Below are 27,662 nucleotides of genomic sequence, written 5' to 3'. Positions count from 1 at the left end.
CCTAACAACTTTACCCAACACAACTCCTATGTCTTTTACTGCGCAGTGTAGTTTACAAGATCAATATGTCACTGGATACTATTATTGATGATTCGTATTCGTCTGGCTGCTGAAGAGCGCCCAGCGTTCCCTGCCCCGCTATGTCCGGTCAGCGTCCGGTGAGCGGTTTGGGGTGCACTGCCTCCACAGACTGCCTCTACCTCCCAGCTGATCACGACTACATCATCAACTGCTAAAAAAACACCGTGAGACAGTCTCGCATCGTTGTTGCCTCCCATATCAGCCAGAGAGAAAGATCACTCCCAGTCATCGTCATGGAAGCTGGCGCTGCGATCGTCAGTTTCGTAGGCCTAGCAGGCACTGTTGCGCAAGGCCTGAAGTTCCTGCATGACTTCACGACCAACATGAAGGACTGCCCAAAGGATATTCGCGAGATGAAGATCGACCTTGAGTTAGTAGAAGCCCTGATCATGCAAGTAATTCGACAATGCAACGAGCGAGATAAGCGACTTTCTGAAAGTGCAGCATTGGCACGCGCAATTGTTCGTGCCCAGGAAAGCGTCGAAGATCTCGACAAGGAGCTGGCTGCATATCGTGTGAATGGAAAACGTAAGCGATTCAGGTTTGCAACCAAGATCAGTCAAACGCAAAAGCTCAGGGCAAGTTTGGATAGGACCAGGACCATCATGTTCGAGTTCAAGAGTCAGCTGCAAAGGTAGGCTATACGAAAACACTCTTGACGGTCACTGAAACCAAATAGCGATCTGTTATATGACATCCGTGACATGAATCAAGAGGTTCTCAGATCAGTAGAGAAGACAAGCAAAAATCTAGAAACCTATGACAGAAACTTTCACAAGGTCAAGCAAGAATTCAAGGTCCAAACAGAAACCATGAACGATTCCGATAGCAGAGAAGAGGCTTCAGTTCAGCTAGCAAACGACATTTCATCTAGAGGTCTTGAAGACATCAAAACTATCGCCAAGGAACCCGAACACATTAAGGAATTGTTGACGGAAACAAGGATCTCATCTTCACCGGCTTCATTACAATCAACGCCTGTATTGTCCCGCGAAGCCAGTGATTTCTCCGTCATGAGCTCATCCCAGGAAACGACAGCCAGCAGCATATCGAGCTCGCAAAGTATTCCACCGTCCGTACGCCAGAATGCTCGAAAAGCGGACATGGCCTCAAAACACCCCCTTCTCCAGTTCAAAGATAATCAGGTAAGATCAAGTGCCCATGCGCTTCTGCCCGTCTGATATCTCTGTGCAGTTCCAATTCTTAGTCGCCATCATCTTCACCCAGCGTACCAACCACCAACATCTCGCTTGCCAACGCGCCTCAGAATGTCTTGCAGCATATCCAACGCCCGAAGCACTTTCGCAAGCATCACCTAAATCTCTAAGTCAATACTTCATCAAACTTGGTTTATACAATTCCAAGCCGCTCCAGTTAATCACCCTGGCCAAAGCATATATTAAAGATCCACCAAAACAATGCAGATTGCGCTCGAAACCTAAGTGCCCTCCATCTGAGATTTCGCATTTGCCGCAAATTGGGGTGGCATCGGTTAATGCTTGGTTGGTATATTGCTGTGAGAGGGTAGATGTAGTGACTAAAGATACGACATTGTTGGAGTATATGGAGTATCTGAAGAAAGAGGCGGGAGGGTGATAATTGCCGATAGATATTGCGCTTCTAGATGTGCATCGAGGTGCGGCAAGCAACTACAGTTTCGACTTTAATATCATTTTTTGAGGTGAAGAGGTTAATGGACAGAGAGGGGGGTGTGATGAATTACACTTCTAGCTTCGTGATAGCAATGGCGATGCTGGAATATATGGACATTGCTGCAATATCACGGTACCTATTTCTTTTTTTTCGTGACGCAGTGGTACTTTGTTACTTAAGGGGGGAAGATTAGCTGCAATGTCGCATCAGTATGTAGAATCTGAAGCATAACAATATGCATAGAACACGTGTGGTCAGGACATGTCGTCGTCCAATGAGATCGGTACTCTCGACCCGTCCCGGGAAGCAAGCATTCCAGTCACGCAGTCTAATGAGCTAAGGCTCAGCCGGCAATATCCTACAGCTAGGCTGCTTTGGGCACCATGCTCTACCCGTCTTTTTTTGGACTATTCTGATAGGTGGACTAAGAGTAGGCACGGAAGCGTGTTAGTAGTTTACACCATTAGTGTAATCTCGGCATGGATGTTGAATTACTTTGTTAAAGCAAGAATCATCTTCCATCAATTCCCCGTTTGCATTCTTTGATGTTGAAGATATTCTCCGAGAGCTACCAAATACATTTTTTTGATGCAACATAGTCACATTGTTCGCCAGTGACATTCTTACCTGATTCCTTGATGCTTCCGTGTCCGACTACTTATGCTAATATGTAGTCCATAATTTACATCCGAATTTTCTTTCCTTAAAAGATCGCCGTACCATTGACATGAGAGCTGACTCCACCTGTAGAATGGTTAATAAAAAGGATTCAAGATGATGCAAGATACGACATACCAGGACAATTCGCGGGCGCGGAAGAAAAGAAGAAAAACCATCTCCCCTTCTCCCGACACGTCTGGGCCAACTTCTCCAGATCCAGCATCTCGCCCAGTGGCATACCCCAAAGTGCGAGTATATGCTCGTGAAGATAGTATTCTAAACCCGCGTTAGCTTCCAAGATACAACGAGGAAAAAAACACGCTCTCATTCAATGCCAAGAGCGGTGTAAATCTCAACCATACCTTCATGCGTAGGCCACGCCTCAAAGGCCGGCGCATCACCCGCAACAGTCGCAAAGTAGCAATCATGCAGCCAATCCAAAATCTTCTCTTCCTGGCTCAATCCCGCAAATGTGTGTCCATCTGCCCCTGCCTTCCCGGCATCATGGGGCACCGCAGCTTTGACTCGCTCTTCATCGGTCTTTCCGTCATATGCTTCTTTCCAGCCGCTTCGAACGAAAAGCATGTCTCCGGGTTTGATGTCGCCGCCTTGAGCTGCGGGCCGGATGTCGATGCCCTGGTCCTTTCCGCACTGGTAGAGATCTTCGAAGGAGATGGGGTGGTAGTCGTAGGGGTCATAGACGATTCCTTTTTTGTGGGCGTAGCTTCTGTAGTCGAGGAGGACGCCGCGGCCGGCGATGCCGTGGTTAGCCCAGTGGTGAATTGAGCATTTGTGGTTGGCGTGCGGGCCGGCGATGTCGCTGCCTTTTGTCTGGGGTAATTGTTAGCCAGGATTGATGTGAGAAGAGAAGGAGACGGACGCCGTTGTAGAAGGTGCCGCTTGCTATGTGGGCGAAATGGCGGAAGCCGTCCCATTGCGTGCCACTTTGAGTGTTCAGGTTGTACAGATCATCATAAACGATTCCTTCGAGTACAGTCTTGACTTCGTGCTTGAAGGGTTCACGGCCAAATGCCGGCACATTAGGGACATTGAGAGGTAGGCTGCTTTTATCAACATGGAACCATTAGGGTGTGCTGGGTGGTCTTTACTTTACAGGCACTATTTCTCCAGACTTGATCTCTTTAGCTGCGGCAGCTACGCGGGTCGGCGTAAGAAGGTTTAGGCGTCCAATCTGTCACGGATTAGCGTGGTGTTGTTGTATTGACGGTGGAAGCTACTATACGTAGTCGTTGTCACCCCAGACCCAAGCGGCTCCTTTGGGGGCGCCAGGAATCTCTGGGAGTTCATTACGCGTAGGAAATTTGGTGCTATCCGGATCCCACGGAATGGTCGTGGCGGTTTTTTCCATGGTTAATAAATCTTTGATCTGAGTCAGGCGCTGGTTGGCGGTGTTCTTGGGATCCATGGTGTTCGCTGACGCACCAACAGTCTTTTGTTGGTCAATATTCGGATTATCTCAAGTCTGTAGCACACAGACTCTTTTCACGATATACAAGAAATAGCTGCCACGACTACGTACGTCCCGATGTCTACCCCGCATTATTTCTGCGCTGGGTGGGTTTGCGCCGAGGCTTCTGTGCCGTCTGTATCCATCGGCTATTGTGAACCCACTCTTCTCGTCAAGGGAAATTCATCGAAAAACATCTCGTCCTGCTCTTCCAGCCCCAGCTCTGTGGCATTTGCCTTCAACGTGCCATCGCTGCTCGTAATAAGCAAATGCTCGTAATTGGGAGATGACTTTGTCATTGCAGCGGAGAATCAGAGATTGGTGGCGTAGTATGCGGCGGCACGGCCGGTTAATTACTCTAGCCACGTGTGTCCATCTGGTCCCGTGTGCACCCTTGGCAAAAAGCTTATTGCAGTCAAGAGAGTCTTGTATGTGTATGGCAGTCTTGTTTTCGACATCAACACGTCGGACGTTGGTTTAAGTTAAGAACCTAAGAACGCGAACTGTGGGTACTATAGTAGTATTAATAGACAGTTAGTAATCCTCGCAGCGGGTAAACAGTAATCACGTCTTCGCTACCAATTGTTAGTGCGGCCGGACGGGTCGGCAGGTAGCACGAGTCATCTCACTTGTCAGAGTGTATCTGCTCATAAGCCACTGTCCCGAGACTCTTTGTTCACTTGCCGGTCGCTACTCCATGGCCTACTATCGTCCTGGCCGCTTGCACCATGCGTCCATCGCACGTAGCACTGACACCATCATCTCCGTCTCGTCGACAAGCAAGCCCGTTCTCGTTTCTGTTTCTTGAAGATCCGGCCTGATCCGCTGCGGATTCCCCACGGATCACGAATACATCCAGTCCATATTGATTTAGCCGGTCGGTGTTGGTGTCTGATAGCATCATCATTGGCCATGCTACTAGCGTCGTATCCCTACCCCTAGTGAGTCCGACAAAACCTAATACTCCTTGATCCTAGCCCACCGCCTTGTTGGAGGGAAAACTTCCGTCCGTATCGCCCGTTCTTCCGTGTCAGCAAGGTCTGTGCTGGTAAGTCGATAGACATAAATCGACTACCCCACACCGATGACCCCAGATTGACCCCATCCCCACCTTACTTTACTCCTTCGTTTCTTTCTAGCAATCCTTCTAGCGCCATGGCTTCCGCTATTGAGAAGTCAGAGGCCGCCGATCATACCTCCAAGGTTTCCATGGACGGTATCGTTGCTTACGAGGAAGGCAAGGCCCAACTATCTGGGGAAACTGTTGTCTGCACCGATGAAGATAACAAGCGCATCCTGTGGAAGACAGATATCTGGATGCTGTCTCTCCTTTGTATGGTGTACTTCCTCCAGTCCGCCGACAAGGGAATCATTGGCTTGACGGCTGTTTATGGACTCAAGACCGACGCGCATCTCAAAGGAAACGATTACTCCAACATTGGAAACATTGGTTACTACGCACAACTCGGGGTGCAGCCTTTGGCAGCATGGGTCCTGGTCAAGCTTCGATATCGCCATGTCTTGCCAGTCATCATTGTATGCTGGGGCATCTCAGTCGCTGGTGGCCTTGCAGCATCAAAGAACTACGGTGGACTCATGGCATCTCGATTCTTCCTCGGCGCATTCGAAGCGGCAGTCGTTCCTCTCTTCTCGATGATCACAATCGCCTTTTACAGGCGTTCTGAGCAGCCTTTCAGGGTTGCATGCTGGTATAGTTGTTATGGGCTTAGCACTCTGATCAGTGCTCCTATCGTCTATGGGTTTGGTCGCATCCATTCTCATCACCTATATCGCTATCAGATCGTCTATCTCTTCTTTGGACTGCTGACTATTTGCATCGGCTTGATCACTTACTGGTGGGCTCACGACAGTCCTGGAGAAGCCCGTTTCCTCTCGCCTGAAGACCGCCTGAAGGCTATTGAACGACTCAAGGCAAACCAACAGGGTATCATCTCGCATAAGTTCAACTGGTCCCACGTCTTTGAGGCTTGGACAGAGCCCAAGTACTGGCTATACATGATCATGGTTATCTCCGTCAACGCTGGTGCTGCCGTGTCGTCCGTCTTTGGCGCCATCATTCTCCAAAACTTGGCTGGTTTCACGCCAGACGAAGCTGTTTTGCTCAACATGCCGTTCGGTGCACTTCAGTTTATCTCTATCCTTCTTGCTTCATACCTGGCATACCGTTTCAAGCGCAAATCTCCATTCCTACTTATCCTTGTTACTATCGTCATTGTCGGCGTCTCTCTACTTGTTGCTCTTCCAAAAGAGAAGAAAAATAAAGGAGGACTTCTCGCTGGCTACTATCTGATTGCATTTGTTTATGCCATCAATCCTTTGCTCATTTCCTGGATGGGAGCAAACTGTGCCGGACAAACCAAGAAGGCCGTTTATTATACTTCTTTCAACGCTGGAAACGCCGTTGGTAATATCATTACCCCATACATTTTCGATAAGAAGTTCGCTCCACAATACGTAAGTCAGCCATATATATCTTACATACGAGTGGCACTTTATTGACAATCATCTAGCACAATGCTCTCAAGGGTATTCTCGCGATTTGGTGCATCCTCTGGGGCGTCGTGATTCTGCAAATTTTCGTCATCACGTGGATGCAGAAGAAGAAGTGTGACGATCGCGAGGCAGCTGGTCTTCCGCGGAACCCTGTCGATTATTCCATGAGCGGACACCAACAAGCGACTGACGCTGATGTGCACGGCGAGAACGGTCTCCAGGACATGACGGACAGGGAGAATATCTACTTTCAGTACTTGCTGTGATCAAAACCGCAGGTTCATGTTTATGTTCTACATTTCTTGAAGGAAACTTGACCTTTTCACAATGGCATGATTAGAATTTTAGTGCTGATGGAAAGACGGATGCCACGCTGGAATATGTGGGGACACCAGCTTATGCTTATGTCAGCTCTGTAGTAGCCAAAAACAGCGAATACAGCTGTTCACATGCGAAGTTAATCAGCTTCTATCAACATCATCCTTAATACTGCAGTTCTTCAATCTCTCTGGATGTAGTTGTGTTCCAACTCACTGTCACTCTCTTTTCTTACAGAGATTCTCATTCGTCAAGCTCGTTCCTCGAATGACCATACCTTCACCGCAATTTCTCTTCTACCTTGTCGTACCTTGCATCGCCATCTTTTTGTACAACATTCTCTATACCCCCATACAGCTTCCTATACATGCAATGCCAGCACAACCATCAGCGCAGGAAGTAGCGACTACCCTTCTCGCTGAAAAAGGGTTGGTAGTCGAGTCCCTCGAACGTATTCAGTCATTATGGGCCGGGTATGGCGAGATATGCCGAGTCAATACTGTTCCGGATGCTGCATCGGCTGGCTCTTCCACGGAATACCAATCTTTTGTTCTCAAACTTGTTACGCCTCCTCCGACAAAGTCAGATGATGAGGGACATACGAGGAAGATTTTGAGTTATAGAGTAGAGCAGTACTTCTACACTCACCTCGCGCCTCAGATGCCAGATTCACTTCCTGTTGCTAAATGCGTGGCAAGCATCAACAAGCAGAACGAGGACGGTACCTCGATAACAGCCATGCTATTAAGCGATCTCAAACAGCAGTATCCCATTGCGGGCGAGAAACGCGCAGTGCTCTCGGAAACCCAAGTCTTTGCTGCATTGGACTGGCTCTCCGGCTTCCACGGCTTCTGGTGGTCGCGCGTGCAAACCCTGACGCCCTCATCGCTTGTCCTACCTCCACTCGAGGAAGTCCAGCGCAACGACCAAGACACCGAGGAAAAGAGCGTCTGGCTCAACGGCGGCTACACATACCTCACAACACGACGAAAAGAGTACACCTCTCTAGCCATGGACCACCACTCGGACTGGGGTATCCCGCTCACCCGCCGCACAAACGACGAAGACCTCTCCATCGCCGAAATGGCAGCCCTCTTTCTCGCACCCAAAACACCAGAAAACCCTTCAATAGCCAAATACCAAACCCTCATCCACGGCGACGTTAAATCCGAAAACCTCTTCACAAGCACGTCAGGAGACCAAGTCGCATTCTACGACTTTCAATACACAGGCCTCGGTCTCGGCGTCTGCGATCTCGCAAAATACTTTACCTGCTCCGTCCCGCTCGCCATGCTCGTCGCAGACGAACACGTGCAGCAGGAGCTGCCGATGCAGGAAGGCGAAGAGAAGCTTTTGCGTCGCTACTGGGAGAAGCTGTGCGCAACCGGTGAGCGAGAATACGACTGGGCTACTTTTGTGAGGCATTGGGAGATAGCGCTGGTGGATTGGCTGCGGTTCCAGGCCAGTTGGGGGTTCTGGGGTAATACAGAGTGGTTGGAGGCGAGGGTGAGGAGTGTGTTGGGTGATGAGGAGTGGCGGAGGTTTTTGGTGGATAATGTGGCTAAGATTAGCACATAGTAATTAAATCGGTGTACATGAAGGTCGTATGTGCGTGACATTCTATGATTAGTCCTATAACGCGCTGCAAATCATTAGTTGAGAGGTTTAATAGTGTTTTATCTTCCAATTTTCCCAACTTGCAAAAATTCAGCACGATCGCCGGTATGGCCAAGTGGTAAGGCGTCGCACTTGTACCTCAACAAAACCGGGCAATGCGAAGATCGCTGGTTCAATTCCGGCTGCTGGCAATGAATTTATCAGTCTCTTTTTGCTTTTTTTGTTATGCGGTGGAGTGGAGCAGAGTGTGGGGTGCGGTGCGGGGAATTTTTTCGGGTCGGAACGAGGATGTACGCTGCACTTAATCTGCAAGGTACGATGAAGATAAACTTTTGCTAGCACTGGTTTAGAGAAACATCACATTCATTTTACCTTGAACTAAAATACATGTGATTTTTTTGACATATCGTCTTCATCGTGTCTGGGTAAAGCAATCATATATAGCTTCATTCCGAGCTATTCTTTCGGCTGACATGTTTTGCGTAAAATGGCTAGACTGCAGTTTAAAAAGACCAACAATAGCTCTGCTTAGGCCGAACCCGCAAATGCCGTTATCAAATGCGTAGCTTCCAAAGTCTTTCAAGCCGGATCTGCATCCCCTACCGATGCATTAAGCCAACTAGACGGGGACGAGAAGGCTATGGTGCCAATCACTCATGTGCCCACATCCATCTCTTCTTCCCTAATACCCCAGACTCCACATGATGCCCCCCCCCATCCCCTCGAACGCCTTCGTCCAAACATCCCAAACCCCAACGTGAATAAAAAAAACCGTCTTCAAACCCCGATAATCGAATTCAAAATCCCCCTCTTAACCCACCCCTTCACAACCAACACCCCCCAAGCCCCTCCCCCAACCCCCACATTCACCCAAAACAAGCACATCAACACCGCATCCGCCGCCGCTCCACTGCGATACCGTACCCCGTGCAGTCCCAACAACTTGGCAGCGACATCATCAGCGACCAGCGTCGCCATGAGGACCGTGGCGCCGACGACGCTCGCGTGGAAGAGCATGTGGAGTTGCTGCGGTGCGGTGCAAGTGAAGAGTGTGGTGTAGAAAGATGAGAGGGAAGAGAGGGCTATGAGGAGGCTGGAGAGTGTTATGCAGGCGAGGACGTAAGTGAGGGTTTTGGCTAAGAGGGACATTTGGGGCGGTAGGGTGATGGGGGGTGTTGGTGTGGATTGGTGGCGGTGACGGTGGTGGTGGAGGTGTGGGAGGAAGGCATAGCTTTGTGGGCGGAGGAGATGGAGCATCTTTTTTGTATGTGGATCTCTCTTTTTTTTTTGCGGGGTTATTTCAGATTGGCTTTTTTGAACCAAGGTCGTGACATGCGGGATCCGGTGGATGTGGTGGGTTGGATGGTCGCGGGCACCGAGCGGTGTGGGGTGAAACAGGTTGCGCAGTTTGGGGTGAGGGGGTGTGGGTTTTCGTGTGTGGGTAAAGAGAGGGTTATGGTAATTCTGAGAAGGAACTTGGGTGAGGGTTCTGCAGGAACGAGTGAGATGGGATAGATATGTAATACAATATATGTTACATGAACGCTCGATTCGTTGTACGGGGTATGCTTGCATGCATCGAGTGGGGCGGGCGGCATTGCTTACTACCAAGGCACTAGGGGGACGTCCATTGGCGTATCGATGAGCGAGGACGTCGTATATTCGAGTTTGAGCTATTTGATATAAAGTGATAGAGTTGTATAGTCACTTCAAATGTGTCCAGACGCTCACATAGGCAATGGTGTAGTGCTGGAGTGTGCAAGCTGCCATCAACGTTCGAGGTATTTGGAATGTGAAAAGATACGCTGCAATCAGCGTCTCATCTGGGCATAGCTCAATGTAGAAGATTGCTGACTTGGTTCTCACTAGCGAAGGGTCACGGTAGTGAGGACATGCTCAGAGATTGGTACTCGGTGCTTACGCGGTGATAACGCAATGGTTGCAAGCATGGTCTGATTTGCGGCCGACAATGTTTTGCGACGACTCTGGGAAGTTTGACAATGTAATGCAATTACGACGATACCAGGCGGTGTGTCGGTGGAACATTGCATTATGAATCTTTCTCGTGATTGGTGCAGAGTACTTAGAGTGCTTATGCATGTGCTAGAAACATATTACATGTGCGCAGAAGGGAATGCGATTAGTTGCCGTTGACTAGGTGCTCAGAGCCTTTGATGACAGTTTTGGGACAGCATCCGATATCAGGGTTTTGTCCGTGGCGCCAGAATCCTGTCCTGAGTCTAAAAGGCTTTTTGGCTTGAACAGAAGATGAGAGACTGGCACATACACCAGTAATCTTGGTTGTATTTGTTCTGTTTTTTTTTACAATTATCATGTATCATAGCCTACTTTAAGCTCTGGATTCCCGTTGCCACAGCATATAGCAATCTGCGTAACTGGTTGTTTGAGAAAACGACATTTCATATTCTCAACCCAGGTTCACGTGGTCCACCCATCTTTCCCTCAATACTCTTCTGCATCGACCCACTAATGAGTAGAAGCTCTGGAATCCGCATCCTCTACCAATTCATTCGCCATCCTCTCCGCTTCTAAGCCGTCAAAATAATCCTTAAATGGATCCTCCCCAAACTCGTCGTCGTCTTCTTGCTTGGGCTTGGTGAGTGACGGTAAAGTGTACTTTGTTCTGAGTGTTTCCGACATGTCAAACGGAGTTCCTGAAGTCAGTTCCGGAGTCCATTTGTCCATGCCCTCATTTGCCAAGGCGTCGGCTGCGATGTTACCTATATCAGTGCTGTGTCCTTTGACCCAGACGAATGTTGTCTTGCCCTTGCATGTCAGACGCTCTCGTATCCTCGCAAGTATTGGTTGGATGAGTTCCTTATTCTCCACGCTCTTGCCAGCTGCGTTTCTCCAGCCCTTGGTCTCCCAGTTCTGGAACCACTCGCGCAGACAACGGATAGAGTAGTATGAATCTGTCCGAATCTCGACATCACGGTCAATTGGCACATGGTCGAGAGCCCGGGCTATAGCGACAAGCTCGGCTCGCTGGTTGGTTTGTCGTTCTCCCCTTAGAGGTTCTCCAACGTTCCTGCAGTCACGGTCAGATGTTGCTTATTGCATGGCACCACTACACACGAACCTGGGATCTCTGGGGCCAAAGTAGACACCCACGCCTGCTCTAGCGCCTAATTTGCCATTTCCTCTAGAGCCTCCGTCTGTATGTACTACCAAGGGGCCCTTGAAGTTTCCCGTTGGGTGTTTTTTGGTTGCAGTGAGTTCGTTTGCAGTCTTTGCTCTGATGTTGCCCGCAGTCTCATCTAGTTTTATCGTCGGGTCGAAGCCATCTACTGCGCCAGGCGGAAGAGGCCCCATGCCCGGTTCGGTCTTATGATCTCCGTTGGTCAAAGTTGTTGCAGACGGCGCGTGCTCCCGTTTCTGTCGCTTGGACGCATGTTCAGCACTCGGTTCCATCTTGCCCACCGGTACGGATGAGGCGGCAGATAAGTGACCCTGTAAGCTTATGGGCGCACTGGAACCTTTTCTAGCTCGATCGACAAAAGCCTGGGCTTCTTCGCGTGTGGCAAATCCTTGATGCTTTGCACCTTTGAATCCTTTTGTATGCGACTCTACAGTTGGCCAATCTATGTAGACACCGGGCACGCGTCCGACTGCTACTCCGTAAAACTTTGGTTTCGGGGGCTTGGGTCGCTTGACGAGGGTCCCTTTGACGAATGCTTCTGCGTCGGTATATGAGGAGAATGACTGCACTAACTAAGCATCAGTACAAGCCTGGCACGTGAATTGACGCTACACACCCTCGTGGTTATTGAAGCCTTCGGTCTGCTGGCGCACGTCCTCCCAGTTCTGGTAGACGCCTGGCACTCTCCCAGCTTTGACGGCGTAGAATTTGAGGGGGCCGCTTCTACGTTTCGCACTCGATGTCGCTGATGTGGCAGACTGGTTGCCTGCCATTGATCCCTCCTCTGTGAGTATGGTATCGGGGTAATCTTCCCAAGTGGAATACAGGCGCTGGAGAGGGCAGGGCAGTGTCGGGGTCTTAACTGTGCGCACGGAGCTCGCGAGACCGTAGTGACAGGCTTCGGTATCCCTAAGATACCAAGATTAGCTTGCGATTGTAATAGCAAACGGCCATGTATATCGAGGCCGTGGCGTGGGCGAGAGGGGAGGGTTACCATGCGCTGGCGTGAGCAGAGAGAGCAGCGACGCGCCGGATAAGAGATAACCCGGCCAGACGGAGCATGCAGCGCTATCTCAGTGTCGCAGTGAATTGCAGAGTGCGCTTGTGTGGGCACGAAGTATAGCGACTGGCAGGCCGGCACACTGCTGTGTCTGCCAGTTGCGGGAGTGACAAGCCCAGGACTGCGGGGACCCTGCAGCAGCAGCAGCAGCAGTTGCTTCACAGGTGGTGGGCACTCCATCACAAGCCGCTACCCAGTCTGCCGGATACAACACGCAAAAAGAAACACCTGCATTGCAAACAAGCTTCTCTGGCGAGAGTCATCAAAGACCGACAGAAATCTTCGTTCTAGTCAACCAACGACGTGGTAACGCGTCTCGTCGGGAAGTCTAACAGGACGCGCCGCGCAGCGTAACCTCGGTGAACAGGCCCAGAACCCCGCTACGTCACCCATCACCAAAGGCTTGCTCTCTGCTCTCACCGTGGACGAACACTAGGAGCGGTCATATCCATATTCTCTGTGCTGTGTGCTCTGCGTCACCCGCCATGTTCGAAGTGAGGACAAACAGGCCGACTGCCAAACCGCCGTGACTGACCGTGGACCAGAGCCGTCACGCAGCAGACAGATACCGGCTGCATCTGCATCGCGCCCGCTCCGTTGTACTGACAAGCGATGAACTGGTTGAGATTCGGGCGGCCCAGCGCACGTTTGAGGGCGCCTATATGCGCACGGCAATCGGCCAGTTCTCGTTTGCACTCGTTGTGCTCAAGATCTTCACCGCTGAGTTCTACTCGATTGGCGCGCTGTTTGCAGTCTATGGAGTCGGTATCCTCTTCACCAGCCTGTTCCGTCGCCAACAAGGTGAGTGTTGTGACGAAACCGTGCATGTGCCTATACACTTTGGGTGCTGATAGTCGACAGGAAACAAACAGTTCTTCTCCGAAGTCGGTGCCGACGGTCTATGCCACAAGAAGTTTCGCACCAGCGGAAACGTTGTCGTTGCCTTGACAGCACTGAGCATTTCTGCATATATATGTCTACTGGTTCTCACACTCAAGCTTGCCAAGTGAGGTTGGGCTGTTCTGTTACTAGAGTACCGTACTTCTGTCCTGCTCTAAACAAACGCATCAATCATAGCACGACGCTATACCAAAAGGGACATCAATCTCGGAGGCTCCACAGGACTACGTCAGGAAATCTGGGGAAGTGCCTATCGTGTACCTATATACGTATGCATGCATATTGGATGCCAAGGGATTCACCATGTGTGCACGTTCGGGGCATTGTTGGGCGACAGGCTATGTGCCTAATGCTTGGATTGACGTTGGACAGATAATCGTGCAAATCCAAATTCCAAATGGAACCCACGTAGGCTGGTCGCCATCAGTTATAATCGAATTGCAAATGCTATCCTGTCGTCGTTTGTCCATCGGTATCGGGATTCGGAGCGTGGGGGTCTGGGTGTAAGCAGCAGCAGCAGCACCGACGTCAGGCGGGGTGCGTTGTGGCTTGGGAAGGGACGCGTGCACCGATTGCCTGCCCTTTATCCTAATCTCTCCTGTACGGGGGAGAGAAGATAAAGAAAAGAAGAAGAAGAAGAAGAAGGGAAAAAAGATATTCCATAGGACCGTACGTCATGCAATAGCCAGCCTGTTCCTGCGCGTTCCCGCAAACTCGACCGTTGCTCCATTCAGCAACGTGATCTGGCGGGGAACCGTGGATGGTGGTGAGCACCAGCCAGAAAGTCCGACTCCGAACGGTCATATTTAATTCACACGTATGGATATATGTATCGGCCTCCGGTCCTGCTGATAAAGTCAGCTGTCCCTGCCCGCTTGTTACCTTTGCACAACGCGCGCGACAAGAAAGACCTGACCAGAGTGTCCGTGGTTGCACAAAGCCTGTGTGCAACCACTACGTATATTTCCCCAACCTCAACCCACTCCCTTCTCCACTGCTGCGACTCATCCCCCAGCCAGCGACTGGCCTTAGCGCAGTGGCGAGGCTACTCTCACTCTAGCTTGACACAGCAGCGCACAATAACAGCTTCGTCGCCTTGGCATGACGCCAGGCATGGATGCTCTTCGGACGCCGATGGTCACCGAGCTTGCTCGTCACAAGCACCATTCCCATCCCCGCCGCACTTCTGCCTCTTCTTCACCACCTTTTTCTCCGCCACGCCGCCGCTTCAGCTCCCACTCCACCTTTGCCCGATCTGTAATGGGCAAACTCACTCTGCCCCTCGACAACGCACAGCAGCCAGACACCACCATTGACAACGATCTGACACCCCGCCCCGTGTCGGCCGAACCCAAGTTTCCCGCAGTTGCGCCCGCAAAGAATGTGCAGGCGCTCAAGGAGCGCGCAAACCAAGATGGCCACCTGAAGGCGGTTCCCAATCCCGTCCAGCAGCACCACCAAAATGGATATCTCTCTGGGAACAATGGCGTGGGCGTTGCCTTGAGCGACACCCCGTTGCCATCGGTCCCGGGAAGTCCGCGAGAGTATGGAGAGGCTCCGGTGCAGACTACCTCATACTTCGCTGACCGTAACAGCACTCTCACACGCAACAGCTCCGCTGCGGGCACCCCCCGGTTACGCCCGACGACGCTCGACATCCCCGGCTTGACAAAATCCAAAGTCTCTCCCGACGGCAAGATTGCACAGCGCGATGTCGGCTCCAAGCTAGTCATTGTCATGGTGGGACTGCCCGCGCGGGGTAAGTCTTACATCACAAAGAAAATGGCCCGCTACCTGAATTGGCTACAACACGACACCAAGATTTTCAACGTGGGAGAGAAGCGGCGAGTGGCGGCCAGTCACAGCGGCTTCCGCTTATCCCAGGCGAACCTTGAGCGCATCTCATCCAATGTCAAGCGCGCCATTGAGGAGCACCAGGACACCTTGCCGCAGATTGCCGCAAAAATCCTTATCAACGGCGACCCCGCGCACGATGGGGCCATTGACCCACAGAACGTGCCGGACCCACGCCGGGGTAGCACCGCCATCGCGGACGACGACGATAATACAGCGCTTCCACCACCCCGGGTCCAGGTCACATCTCCAGGCCCGAAAGCGCCTACGCCCAACAATGAGGAGGACACCAATGAGAATGAAACAATGGACCAGTCGGCCGACTTTTTCGACCCGCAAAACCAGCGTGCGGCTGCGCTGCGAGAACAATGCGCCATGGAAACATTGGATGATCTGCTGGATTACATCCTAAAGGGCAGTGGATCAGTAGGCATATTTGATGCAACCAACAGCACTCTTGCACGCCGAAAACAGATTATGGAGCGGATCCGTGCGCGCGCAGGACCAGAGCTCAACGTTTTGTTCGTCGAAAGTGTATGCCGCGACCAGAATCTGCTAGAGTCGAATATGCGCTTGAAGCTGTCGGGACCGGACTACGCGGATAAGGACCCCGTTGCTGCTCTCGCAGACTTCAAGAAGCGTGTAGCCATCTACGAGAAAAACTACGTTCCAATTGGCGACTACGAGGAAGACAACAACATGCCCTATGTCAAGATGGTAGACGTAGGCCGGAAGATGATTTCACATCAGATTAGGGGTTTCCTTGCTGGCCAGGCTGTCTACTATCTCCTCAACTTCAACCTCGCGCCACGCATGATTTGGATAACAAGGCACGGCGAGTCGACGGACAACGTTGCTGGCAAGATTGGTGGTGACTCCGATCTTAGCCCGAACGGAGAAAAGTATGCAAAGGCCATGACGCGCTTCATTGCTGCTCAGCGAAAGGAGTGGGCAGTTCGGCAAGCAAACAAGAAGGCCAACTCGCACTTTCCGCCAGTCCCGGGTGACACCACTCCCCCGAACCCATACTACAGCCATGAACTCGAGACGCACAACTTTTGTGTCTGGACTTCGATGTTAAAGCGTTCAATTCAGACTGGGCAATACTTTTGCGATGAGGATTTCGAGGTCAAGCAGATGCGCATGCTGGATGAGCTCAACGCAGGCATCATGGAGGGTCTTACATACGAAGAGATTCGCACCAAGTACGCTGATGAATACTTCCGACGGCGACGTGACAAGCTTGCGTATCGTTATCCCGGCCCAGGTGGCGAAGGCTACCTCGACGTCATAAACCGCATTCGCCCTGTCATTGTCGAACTGGAGCGCATGACGGACCACTGCTTGTTGATTACGCATCGCAGTGTCGCTCGTGTGCTATTAGCTTACTTCCAGGGCCTGAAGCGCGAAGATGTAGCCGACCTCGACTGTCCTCTCGGTATGCTATACCAGCTCGAACCGAAACCCTATGGTGTCGAGTTCAAGGCCTGGCGGTATAACCCTGAAACCGACGACTTTGACCATTTACCTGATTACAAGCTCAGGAGGGCGCCTACCTTGACTAATAATTGAGATTTGGCAACTTTCCTTGGATTCGGGATTGAGTGATTGGAAATGTCGGAATATGTATTATTATGATTAGTTCTCTTACGGAGGGGATATATCAGAGATTAAGGTTACGATAACTCGGCCTTGTTTCTTCTTTTTTTTCTTAAACCCTTCGGTGTACTTTTGGAAACGGCTGGTTTGCCCACCCGTTTCTCCCCTTTTTTTTCTTTTTTTCTACACGACCTAGAAAACGTCTAGGTACCTGCAACAGGCGGTGACGATGTCCCCAAGGTGGAATGTTTGTTGCATTTACAGGCGTCCTTCTTATCTTTCTGAGTTCATGGACTCTCCTTGTTTTTTTTATTGTCGGTCTTTTTCTTTCTTTCTTGTAGAAGTGAAATCAAGAACGGATTCCCAGATACGGGGATTGAAGAAAGAAGAAAGTACAAGGACTCGAGTGATGTCCATTGGGGAAAACAATGATATATTTCTCGCTGTGTTACATTCATACACACTTCTCTACTCACCAGAACGCCTCGTAGCAACAATTCCACACGGCTCCCTCACCCCCCAACTCCTCAACTTGCGCTCTCCGAGTATATCCCCCTGCAACAACCTCTCCATCTCCATCTCCCCCCTCTTCTTCCCCTCGCCCTCTTTCCCATCCTCAGCTCCCAATACCTCTACTTCCTCGACCAACCCACCCACTTCATACGCCCCGCTACACAGCGCCACAAGCCCAATCTCACACGTTGTGCTCCCACCCGGCGGTAGAAGCGCAAGTCGGCGTTGCAGCGCGCCCGACCACGAAAGCCGCTTGTCGAGATCAAGCGCGAGGGCATGCGGGAGGGATGCGAGATGCGGTTGTAAACGCAGCAAAGGTGAAATGGGGTGAGGACTCCGATTCCGAAGTGTAGTCCGTAGGGTAACGAATGTGTCGATTGGAACTGAGAAGCGGGAATGGCCTAATTGCTTGATCGGTTCCTCTTCTTCGTCTTCATGGTCTGCAACTAGTGTCATGGAAATCGCCAGATCATCTAGTTTGATAGCGTCGACCATACGTTGAGAAAGCCGGATACCACGGAGTTCGAGGGCGCCGTGGCGGCCGTTGCCGGTTTCGGTCCAGGTGCCTCGGATCATGGTGAGGAGTTGCTGGCGGTACCAGAAGGCTTCTCTGCTTGCGCGCTCGGTCTCGGGCGAGATTTTGCTGGTGCTGACGACGAATTGGCGTTGGTTGGCGGGGTTGAGCGAGGGGACTGCGGCGTGAGGGGCGCGCAGGTGGATCTTGGGAAGGATAAGGACGATGCGGCTGACGTGGCCGGGTTGGATTATTTCAGTGACGGAGAAGGCGTCTTTCCAGGGGTCGGTTGAGTCATCCTGTGAATCGTTTGTGGTGGGACGCCGTGCTTCAAGTGTGAGGGTTAGTGGGTTTGGCCATGAGTTTCGTAGGTCCAGGAGAAGCATGCAGTATTCGTCGTCGTTTCCTTGGCTCTGTTTATAGCTTATGAATGAGCGGAGATGGGTGTCGGCGTTGCCAGAAGCTGCAGGTGGTGACGGCTCAGACTTATCTGCTGGGGCTAGTGCAAAATCTTGGGACCAGCCAACGTCGCCTGATAAAGGCACAATGTCCGGGCGCTGGAGCTGTACACTTGCATTCACAGTAATAGATATGTGAGCAGAGACCCGACGAGTAAAGACATGTTCTTCAATCTCGGATCTTCGCTTTCCAATGTTGGCATAGTCGATTTGAATGGTCGCGTCCGTTAGTCGGGTACGGCCAACGACCTCAATCGTAAAGTCCATCTCCGCACCTGGCTTGATACATAGAGACTCTTCATCTTCATCTTTGCACCATTGCAGTGATGGGTAATGTGCAAGTTGAACTTCGAGCTCATGTAGCTCGGCAGGCGGGAGGTCTTTGTTCGATGTGGCTGCGTGGATCGCGGTCATTGCTGTATCTTGAAAGGAGATGTGGACAAAGTCCACAGCAGTCTTCGGAGACAAATTCTTGACAGTAACCTTAAATCGCTTCCTCTCACCCTCTAGTACCATGACTGCTGCTTGGGGAAGGGACACGTTAGTTATTGCGAGGATGGGTTGATCTGGTATTACAGAAAATGTAAGCATTTCTGGCTTGGGTTGAGAAATTGCTCTACAATCAATAGAAGAAGCAATGGTAGACGAAGGCCTTGAGGTCGGGGTTCCGAGACAAGCTTTGAGTCCCAGTCGCTTCATCTTGGGCTCTCTCTTGGGTTTCCATGGCTCGGGAAAAATAGGGAACAGCCGTTCTCGACATCCAATAAGTTTTACATAACAGCCGATTATCTTCATTTCACCGGCTGAAAGTGCTTTTCCTGTTATCTGGAACTTCTGTGTCCGGTATGGACCAAGTAGGAAGTGTTCTTCCACTCCCACGAACTCGACACCTTCGGCAGCAAATCTCAACGACTCAACTCCGAGCTCAAAGTCGTAGGGATTCTGCAAGGCAATGACGAAGCGATACTCCTCGTTGGCAACTAGGGTAGTATTTGCGTCAACTGTGTGAGGCTGCTCAGCCCAAGCGTTGTGAAGAAAAAGACCGTCTTTCCCTTTGGCTTTGGACTTTATCTCCTCCCCTTGGCGTTGTGTCAGCTTGAGGGCTTCGCTTTCGTCTAGAATGAACAGTCCTCGGACAAGGAAATCATCCCAGTACTCTGTTTCCACATGCGCAAAACCAAGCTTCTTTGCTGCAGTGACAGTTCTCGAGATGTTCGAGTATAAGCGTACTTGCTCCTCCCGTGGGAGAGACACGTACACATCGGTGCTATTTGGCTTCGGAGCCGTTCCAGGCCCTGCTATTCTCAGCAACAGGGCGGTAAAATGAAGAACGCCGTTAAAGTCTGGCAGGGCTTCACAAAAGCTCAGACATGTTCGGAGAACTTCTAGTTTTAGACTGAGGCTTCCAAAAGATCGCATGGACGACACAGCAAGAATGGCGTCAACTTCACGTTGGCTTGCAACACTGTTTGATGTACCCTCTTCACTGTCCGCTTTTTGAACAGACACAGCCATGTCGGGTATAGCTCCTTTCGAGTTGGGAATCCCGTATATCCGGCCTATTAAGCCCAGAAATTCTTCAATCCCGTTCTCAACTTCTCCTTCTCCTACATTGAGGGCGGCAGCACCTGGGCCACTGCTACTTGCAATGTTGAGGGCAGCGAGACCAGCAGCCGGATGAACTCCCATTTCGGCTGCTCCCACCTTTCGGGCCTGTATTAGACCAGGTATAAGGGATGTGATAAATTCTTTCATTACGATGGCTTTTTTCCGCTGAAGCCCTAGCGATGACAAAACAGACGCGATTCCAGCTAGTATCACCACCCGCTCTGTGGAATTCATGCCGCATGTTTCGACAGGACCTGGTAGCGCACGAAAAAGCATCGAAGCAATATCGTTTCGCGTAGGGTGTACGCTCATTCTGGCAACGACGGATCTTGACTTTGGTTTGTAGGGGACGTTTTGCACAAGGTGGCGTAACGAATCGTCATCCAGATACCCCGCGGATAAGTTGATAGCGGCCAATAATTTTGAGAATCGTATAACGCATTCCGAGAATGCAAGCGGTGGTAGTGACTCGCCCGCAAAATTAGCTGCCCGCGTATACAGGTTTAGGATCATGTGTATCAGATCAGGAAGCAGCGAACTAAGGGCATCGAGCGAGTTATCATGATTTTGCTGCTTTGCCGACGCCGAAACCTCCGCGCCGCTGTTAGTTGGCGTGTGATGGGGTGATTTGACACCGTTGGATTTATCAGATCCTGGGTAACATATTTGAGGTATCTTTTCAGGTCAGCGCACTTGCGCGATAACACAATCGGAGGCCGTACTGACCTGAAAGTCCATGCCTGACCACGCAAATAGCAGCATACAAACCATGATGTTTTCCAGAGCCTTTGCATGCCATAAATGGTCGCTTAGAGTGCGTGCTCTTGTTGCGCCTTCCGTGAGTTCTCGTATGGCCTCAACCCATTGCCCAGCGCACATGTACAATGTGCCAACCACAATGCTGATGCGACCACGCCCCTTATTTCGTGCTCTCTCACTTACGCCCCCGGAGCCAAATCCATGGATTGAAACACGATCAGCCTTTGTTGCTGCTGCAGATTTTGTAGGGCTGCCTGTGTTTTGTGGAAGGCTACTAGTTGACCCTACTCCAGAAATTTCATCAAATGTGGTGGCAGGGGTTCTTGAGTCCTGGGTGCTCACTGAAGTAGGCCGCTGGTCTTCTCCTGACACTGAGCTTCCAGAGCTTGAAGGAAGTATGGGCATGGATGCGCGGTGCATATCTCTCTGAACATTTCCTACAGGTGTTACGGGTCTACTTGTGCTTGGTACTTGCGAATTTCTTCTGGAAAACTGTGACATGGATTCCGATGCAGCCCAATTAGGCGTGGCCTCTGCCATGCCATTTTGAGACGCCGGGGAGGTCAAGGTAGGAAGAGCTTGGATAGACTTGGCCAATGTTGTCATCTCCGCTAGTAGAGTTGCAGTGAGATCGCACATCAAAGTCTTCAGCGTCGTTGTCTTGAGATGGGATTTCGGGGGAACCAAAAGTGCTTCTGGAGGTAACCGCGGATGTCGAGACTGAGATGGAGAATCGAACATCATAAGGCGATGCAAATATGCCCTGGGAAACTGCTCTCTAAGATCATCGATTCCAAAAAGAACAGAATTGGTGTTTTCATCTTCAGCTGGAGGATCTTCAAATGTCTCTGCTGAACTTTGGTCTGTTCCACGTGACGGACGTAGCCATGCATATTCGGATGCATCTCCTAACCCGATCACAAGCAGCGGCTCCCTGAACTGCTCAAATGGAGACAATGAGAGGTAAGAAGCCGAAGGCATAGATGTCGACAAGTCATACAGTAGGGTTCCGTCCGGCCATGCCAGAGGGGAAAACATATCTATTCGTTGCCAAGATCAGCAAACAGGGTAGCTAATACGGACCGCCAGGGCGCATACTGCGATCAGGCCGAGGATCAGGACTTATGTCGCCCAGGCGAACCAGCGATTCCTGCTGCAAGAGGTCGACAAAAGCTAGGAATCGTGAGCGCCTGATACGGCCCACGGGGAGAAGTAGGGCCCTAATGCGCGCAGGCGCGATCGGGGACAGAGGGTCGGCTGCCATCTCAACATCTGAAATTTTTAGACCTTCTGGTCAATAACGATGCTGTTGGTCAAGAGGTGAAGCCGTGATGGCAGACGCTTGCATGGTGCGTTGAATGTCCGAACGGTGGCATGGTTGGCGATCTCCAAGCTTTGACCCCGTGGCGGTGGCTCTAACAACGCTAAGCCACTTTCAGAACTGGTCCCTGCACAAGTGTCTGCAACATCAAGAGACAGAGCGGATGAGACATCTCACCGACATCTTTTCCTCCTTCACGGGGCCGCGTTGCTGCGTCTCCCATATTATTTAATACCCCTTGCATAGCGTAGAAATATCCGGGATTTCTTTCACTTTGTCACACTACGGTTCCTTCATATTCTGGGTCAAGCTGTGTCTTCGCCACTGCCACCTAGCCTTGTCTTACTGTGCTGCCTGGCAAATCAGCCCGGCTTCGTTTTCAGTCCATATCCACCTTGCATGGCCTCGTAGACCCCCGGGATTCTTTCCAGTCCATTCAAGAAAGAGAGGGTAAAGATGGCTGCGATAGATTTTGCGCGGTTGCGCAACCAAACCATGGCGGATGGTTTCGACAGCGAGGTCACGGTCAATACACGTGCCTTGATCGACAAAGTCCTGGCACGTTACTCAAGCGAGCATACGACACTACGAGAGTTGATTCAGAATGCCGCAGACGCGAAAGCAGATCAGGTCATCATCAAATTTGAGACTGACCCCTCTCTGACTGTACCTACCCCTCAGGGCGCTGCGGACCCTGTTTTGCTGAAGCACATCATCCAGCACCATACGCTCAAGCGGCTTGTCGTCAGTAACAACGGCCAGCCATTCACTGTTGCTGATTGGAGTCGTTTAAAGAGTATCGCTGACGGCAACCCTGACGAGACAAAGATTGGTGCTTTTGGTGTTGGTTTCTATAGTGTCTTCGCAGATTGTGATGAGCCGTTTGTCATCTCTGGCGATAGAACAATGGCCTTTTACTGGAAAGGCAATATGCTGTCTACCAAGGCCGCGCCTGTACCCCCGGAACATACTACAAGAGACACCATCTTCATGCTCGAATACCGGCAGGCAAACCCGGCTTCTCCTTCGTATAATCCGTCAAAGCTCCCAAACTTACCCACTCTATGTCAGTTCCTAGCAACCAGTCTTACGTTTGTAGGCCTTGAAAGCATTGAACTCCATGTCGACGATTATGTGGTTGCTTCCTTCACGAAGAAGATCTCTTCCCCTGAAATTGTTCGCGTACCACAGGGTTTGAAGACTGAGACCGAAGGAGGGCTGATGAAGGTAACTGATGTCACACGACAGCACTCCCAACTCGATGCTGCTTGGATGAACGTGATTGCGACTGCTCAACTGCCGCCCAAGAAAGCAGCCGACCTTGTACAACAGGAGGTGCGCAACGCAGGCTCAACCTTGCGAAGTTTCTTTTCCAAGTTTTCGGCCCCACCGCCAGCAGCCACCAAGACCGTTAAGCCTACAATTGAGAAGCCGAGTGAAAGTGAAGAAATAGCCGGGGACTCAAAGGGAACAATCTTCTTGCAAGTATGCACAGTAGTGGCAGCTACCAAAGTATCACGAAATTTTGCGGCAGAGATTGAAAGAGCAACGAAAAAGTCTCCGCCCAAGACCACGAAGATTGCTCTCTTGACATCTCCTTACCAGGATCCTTCAGCTACCCTAACAACAGGCTCAGGAAGCTCTGCTTCGCTTGCTACCAAGATTTTTTCGGAGGTTCTTCCAACAAAGTCGGGGCGTATATTCATTGGATTTCCCACAGCACAAACAACAGGATATCTTGCTCATATCTCCGCGCCATCCCTCATCCCGACGGTAGAGCGTGAGAATGTGGACATGAACGCTAGATATATATCCACCTGGAATATCGAGCTTTTGCGCGTTGCTGGATTGGCATGCCGTATCACATACGCAGATGAAATGGCAACCTTGCAAGCCCAATTTGGCAAGGAGCCTTTGGAGGCACTGGTCACCAGAACAGCCTACATATTTCGTCAATACACCGCGAAATCATCACATCCTTCTACGGCTCTTGGTGATAAGATTGACGAAGCTTTCTACAACTGCTCAAAGGAACGTTCGATTGATATCCTGTCGACCAAGGGCGTTCTGCCAAGCAAAAGAGTACGCATGCCTGCAGAAACCCTCAGCTTCCTTGGAGAAGTGCCCATGGTTCCTCAGGAACTAGCAAATGCTGCATTTGACTTCATGTTGAACCTGCATAATCGCGGTTTCATCACCGAGCTCACCATGCAGGATATTCGACAAGGCTTGGAATCACGCGCGCTAAATGAAGAAGAACTTTGCGAGTTTCTCAAATGGTGTGGATCAAAGCTGGAAAACGGCGAAATCGACATACCTGGCTCGAGAAGTCTTTTCGAGAACACAGTTGCCAACATTGACGTTCAGCCTGAAAAGAACTCTGGGAGAATTCTCGCGTTGGGGGATATCAGCACATTCGTAAACCCAGCCCGTATTGGTCCACACCTGCCGCTTCCTCCTGACACGATACCATTCACTTTCACACGTGGGATGACCATGAAGCAGTTGCAAATGTTTGGGTGGACAGAATTATCAATGGTACGGTGGTTGCGCCACATGACAACCCAGCCACAGCTAGAGCAATTCACGACTGATGAGAATCTTGCTCTATCAGTACTCACACTGACTTCCAAATGCTGGGAACAGCTCGATGGAACATCCAGAGACACTGTAATCAAGATCTTGACACCTCACCAGATCATGCCTACAAAGATGGGCATGCGCCGACCGACCGAGTCATACTTTCCGACAGTCAAGCTTTTTGACGACCTGCCGACTGTGAAGCCATTTGCTGGTTCAAAGGAGAAATTTCTTCTCTCACTTGGGGTGCGGAAAACAATTGACCTTCCCATGGTTTTTGACCGGATGCGCAGTCGCGATGGAGAACAGGGCGAAAAGTCAGAGCGGCCTTCATGGAACCACGTTGATCTCATTCGATATTTTGCATCCGTCATCAATGAAATCCCAAAGAAAGATCTTGATAGATTACGCGAGACGGCGTTTTTGCCGGGCGAAGGTACGAATGTCAAACCCGGCCAGCAGTTCAAGGCTTCGGATCTATATGCTCCGGATCCAGCAATCCTCGTGCTGGGCTTGAATCAGATCAAGCTGCCGTTCGAACTCAAGTCAGGTACTCGAGAGGGCTTGCTTCTCCTAAACCTTGGGCTACGGCAGTGGCCAGACTCCATCACTATCGCAAACATACTCCACCGTGCTGGCCAGGCAAAGGACGTGCAGCTCTACACACGCGCCATGGACTATTTCTTAGCAAACTACTACAAGAACAATTACAGTGCAGAGGCAAACAAGTTTGCTGCCCTCACCCTTCCTATTCTGCCGACTGAGCAAGCGCCTTTTCCAGCACTGGTCGGGCCGTTCCAGTGCTACACGAACGAACATGCAGCGTGCCTAGGTTTTCCAATACTCAGAAGTGACCTTCGCAGTCATGCCGAGAAACTGGGAGTGCATCGGGATCCAAGCATCGGCCCTTGTGTACAGTATCTCACCAAAACCCCACCCAAAACCAAGCTAGATGCTGAAATGCAATTTGCTTACTTGGCGTCGCGAGGTTCTGATCTGGACCAGTACAAGGGGCTGATACAAAATTTGGCAACTGCGAACATTGTGCCAATATTTCGAAAGTATTACCTTGATCCTACCTGCAGTGGGTTCGAAGATCGATCCAAGAATCAGACTGGAAAGACGGAGATGCGCATTCATCATTACGACGCACCTGAGCATGTCTTTGTTGGGCGCGATCAAGAATACCGCGGAATTCTTGACTACGTTCATTATGGTGCCGAAGCCACGGTCTTCTTGCTCAAAGTCGGCGCAAAGCACGAGCCCACCACACACGATTTGGCGTACTTGGTCGCGAAGAACCCCTCCCGCTTTCTCAACACCATTGGCCAAGATAAATACCTCGATCTGCTCAGGAAGCTAGCAGAGCACGCCGGGACTCTGTGGAAAGACAAGGAGCTGGTCAAGGCACTTGTAGCATCCAGGCTGCTCCTTGGATACCGTGATATCAAGGAAGATACGAAGAAGGCCGAAGCAGGTGACGAAGACATGGACGATCTGGATGAGGATAACGTGCATCGTGAATGGTCGTTGAACAAAGCCAGCGAGATTGTCATCATCGACAATGTCAACTACATGACGAGATTCCGTGACTTTATCATTGCAGCACCTCAGGAGGAGCTTTTGGAGGAGTTTTACGCTCGCTTTGGTGTGCAAAAGGTTTCTGATCTTGTCAAGACCGACCAACGTATCGGAACTGTGGTGCGTGACCAGACACCGGCACAGGATCTCCGACGAGACATTCTCGAGCGTGTGCGTCTCTTCCTCCACGAGTATGAACGCGATGCTTCTTCAAAGGCAATCAGACACGATGCTAAATGGCTCGGGTCAAACTTGACCGTTCAGTGCGTGTCTGATATTTCCATTCGGTACTCTCTAACAGAGCGCAATGTCGCTACGTCGTCACGGAAGTCGGCTGTAATTATCAAAGTTCGCAGTGTCGGCTATGTGCTGAACATTACGCCAAAGTACGATCTCTACGAGGTGTCTAGCGAACTCGTAAGGCTCTTGGTATCGCGACCAAAGCGAAACGACGCAATCGCTCTTGAGCGTATCCTGACTGAGCCGCTTCGTCGCTTGCAACAGAAGGGTATCAATGTAGAGCGCATTCTACGTAGGAAAGAGCACGAAGCTCGCATAGCCAGACAGGCAGAGCAAGAACGAGAGGAGGAAGAGCAACAGCGCCTGGCAGAGCAAGCCAAGTCTGGTCTTGTCAAGACGGAAGAGCGAGAAAACGTGCCACCCGCAACACCGGAGAAGAGCAACCGCATTCCCGGGGCATTCGACAGTCCAGAAACTGGCATGGAAGTGGCGAATCACGGACGTCAGCAAGATGATGGAGGTCTTATCAACAATTGGGCAAAGAAACTTGGATTCAAGAACACCCCTGCTCCTACGTCTAGCGGCACAGACGGACCTCAGATTAGCCGTGATATCCAAGCCACCAAGTCCAACATCCAAAACGCGATCAAGGAGTGTCGTCCAACAGGCATGGACAACATCAACACCAAGCACCACCAAGACGCTACAGAGCTGGACCGCGGCGGCTACTGCACAGGCGAGCAATGGGAAAACTTGCACAAGGCATTTTCTGTCCCCTTTTCTGGTCGTCACGTCGATGTCTACTACGGCCGCGACGAAACCGCAGCCCCCGCAGAGCTTCAGGGACATCTCCAAGCCTTCCTACCCCTGATCTTCGGGCTGACCTCGCTCTTCACGGTCAACCCGGCCGCCGTCAACATTTTCCTCGACAAGAAGTCGAATACTGTCGCTTTCAATCTCAACGGCAGTTTGTTCTTCAATTTGGCATGGTTCATCGCCCTTCACGCCGATGCCTGCCACACTAAGGAGGGGAAGTTGACGGCTCTCGACAGCTGGTTCTGCACGTACTGCCACGAACTGGCGCACAACCTTGTGGCGGATCATAACGCGAGACATTCTTGGTATCAGCAGCAGATTATTATAGAGTACAGTCAAAAGTACCGTGCGGCATTGGAGGGATTCACACAGGGAATGTTGATTTGAT

The 27,662-nt window shown here is 50.9% G+C and overlaps 9 protein-coding genes across 9 annotated transcripts; 6 read left to right on the top strand and 3 right to left on the bottom strand.

Moving 5' to 3' along the window:
- Positions 1-314: 314 nt before the first annotated feature.
- On the top strand, positions 315-1,677 carry COCCADRAFT_34322 (uncharacterized protein; the record flags this gene model as incomplete). Its single annotated transcript, XM_007711196.1, has 4 exons — positions 315-715; positions 761-1,226; positions 1,276-1,333; positions 1,610-1,677. 4 exons carry the CDS (start codon positions 315-317, stop codon positions 1,675-1,677), a joined length of 993 nt encoding a protein of 330 aa, XP_007709386.1.
- Positions 1,678-2,437: 760 nt separating this feature from the next.
- On the bottom strand, positions 2,438-3,820 carry COCCADRAFT_88634 (uncharacterized protein; the record flags this gene model as incomplete). Its single annotated transcript, XM_007711239.1, has 6 exons — positions 2,438-2,478; positions 2,530-2,670; positions 2,757-3,225; positions 3,275-3,455; positions 3,504-3,586; positions 3,638-3,820. 6 exons carry the CDS (start codon positions 3,818-3,820, stop codon positions 2,438-2,440), a joined length of 1,098 nt encoding a protein of 365 aa, XP_007709429.1.
- A 1,197-nt stretch (positions 3,821-5,017) lies between these two features.
- On the top strand, positions 5,018-6,642 carry COCCADRAFT_88489 (uncharacterized protein; the record flags this gene model as incomplete). Its single annotated transcript, XM_007711238.1, has 2 exons — positions 5,018-6,337; positions 6,394-6,642. 2 exons carry the CDS (start codon positions 5,018-5,020, stop codon positions 6,640-6,642), a joined length of 1,569 nt encoding a protein of 522 aa, XP_007709428.1.
- A 424-nt stretch (positions 6,643-7,066) lies between these two features.
- COCCADRAFT_88608 (uncharacterized protein) lies at positions 7,067-8,272 on the top strand (the record flags this gene model as incomplete). Its single annotated transcript, XM_007711237.1, has 1 exon — positions 7,067-8,272. One exon carries the CDS (start codon positions 7,067-7,069, stop codon positions 8,270-8,272), a length of 1,206 nt encoding a protein of 401 aa, XP_007709427.1.
- An 816-nt stretch (positions 8,273-9,088) lies between these two features.
- Positions 9,089-9,909, bottom strand: COCCADRAFT_88640 (uncharacterized protein; the record flags this gene model as incomplete). The annotated part of the gene is made up of 2 exons (XM_007711236.1): positions 9,089-9,620; positions 9,644-9,909. 2 exons carry the CDS (start codon positions 9,907-9,909, stop codon positions 9,089-9,091), a joined length of 798 nt encoding a protein of 265 aa, XP_007709426.1.
- Positions 9,910-13,016: 3,107 nt separating this feature from the next.
- Positions 13,017-13,541, top strand: COCCADRAFT_2625 (uncharacterized protein; the record flags this gene model as incomplete). The annotated part of the gene is made up of 3 exons (XM_007711173.1): positions 13,017-13,025; positions 13,077-13,332; positions 13,393-13,541. 3 exons carry the CDS (start codon positions 13,017-13,019, stop codon positions 13,539-13,541), a joined length of 414 nt encoding a protein of 137 aa, XP_007709363.1.
- A 1,003-nt stretch (positions 13,542-14,544) lies between these two features.
- On the top strand, positions 14,545-16,857 carry COCCADRAFT_2624 (uncharacterized protein; the record flags this gene model as incomplete). Its single annotated transcript, XM_007711172.1, has 1 exon — positions 14,545-16,857. The coding sequence occupies one exon, from the start codon at positions 14,545-14,547 to the stop codon at positions 16,855-16,857; it is 2,313 nt and encodes a 770-aa protein (XP_007709362.1).
- Positions 16,858-17,352: 495 nt separating this feature from the next.
- COCCADRAFT_88476 (uncharacterized protein) lies at positions 17,353-22,000 on the bottom strand (the record flags this gene model as incomplete). Its single annotated transcript, XM_007711235.1, has 3 exons — positions 17,353-20,652; positions 20,704-21,776; positions 21,835-22,000. 3 exons carry the CDS (start codon positions 21,998-22,000, stop codon positions 17,353-17,355), a joined length of 4,539 nt encoding a protein of 1,512 aa, XP_007709425.1.
- A 552-nt stretch (positions 22,001-22,552) lies between these two features.
- COCCADRAFT_2622 (uncharacterized protein) lies at positions 22,553-27,661 on the top strand (the record flags this gene model as incomplete). Its single annotated transcript, XM_007711171.1, has 1 exon — positions 22,553-27,661. One exon carries the CDS (start codon positions 22,553-22,555, stop codon positions 27,659-27,661), a length of 5,109 nt encoding a protein of 1,702 aa, XP_007709361.1.
- Position 27,662: the final 1 nt, after the last annotated feature.

The sequence above is a fragment of the Bipolaris zeicola genome (assembly GCF_000523435.1).
Source record: "Bipolaris zeicola 26-R-13 unplaced genomic scaffold scaffold_26, whole genome shotgun sequence".
Lineage (NCBI taxonomy): Eukaryota > Fungi > Ascomycota > Dothideomycetes > Pleosporales > Pleosporaceae > Bipolaris > Bipolaris zeicola.
Note: the sequence above shows the minus strand (reverse complement) of the source record. Positions and strands in the feature narration are given on the sequence as shown.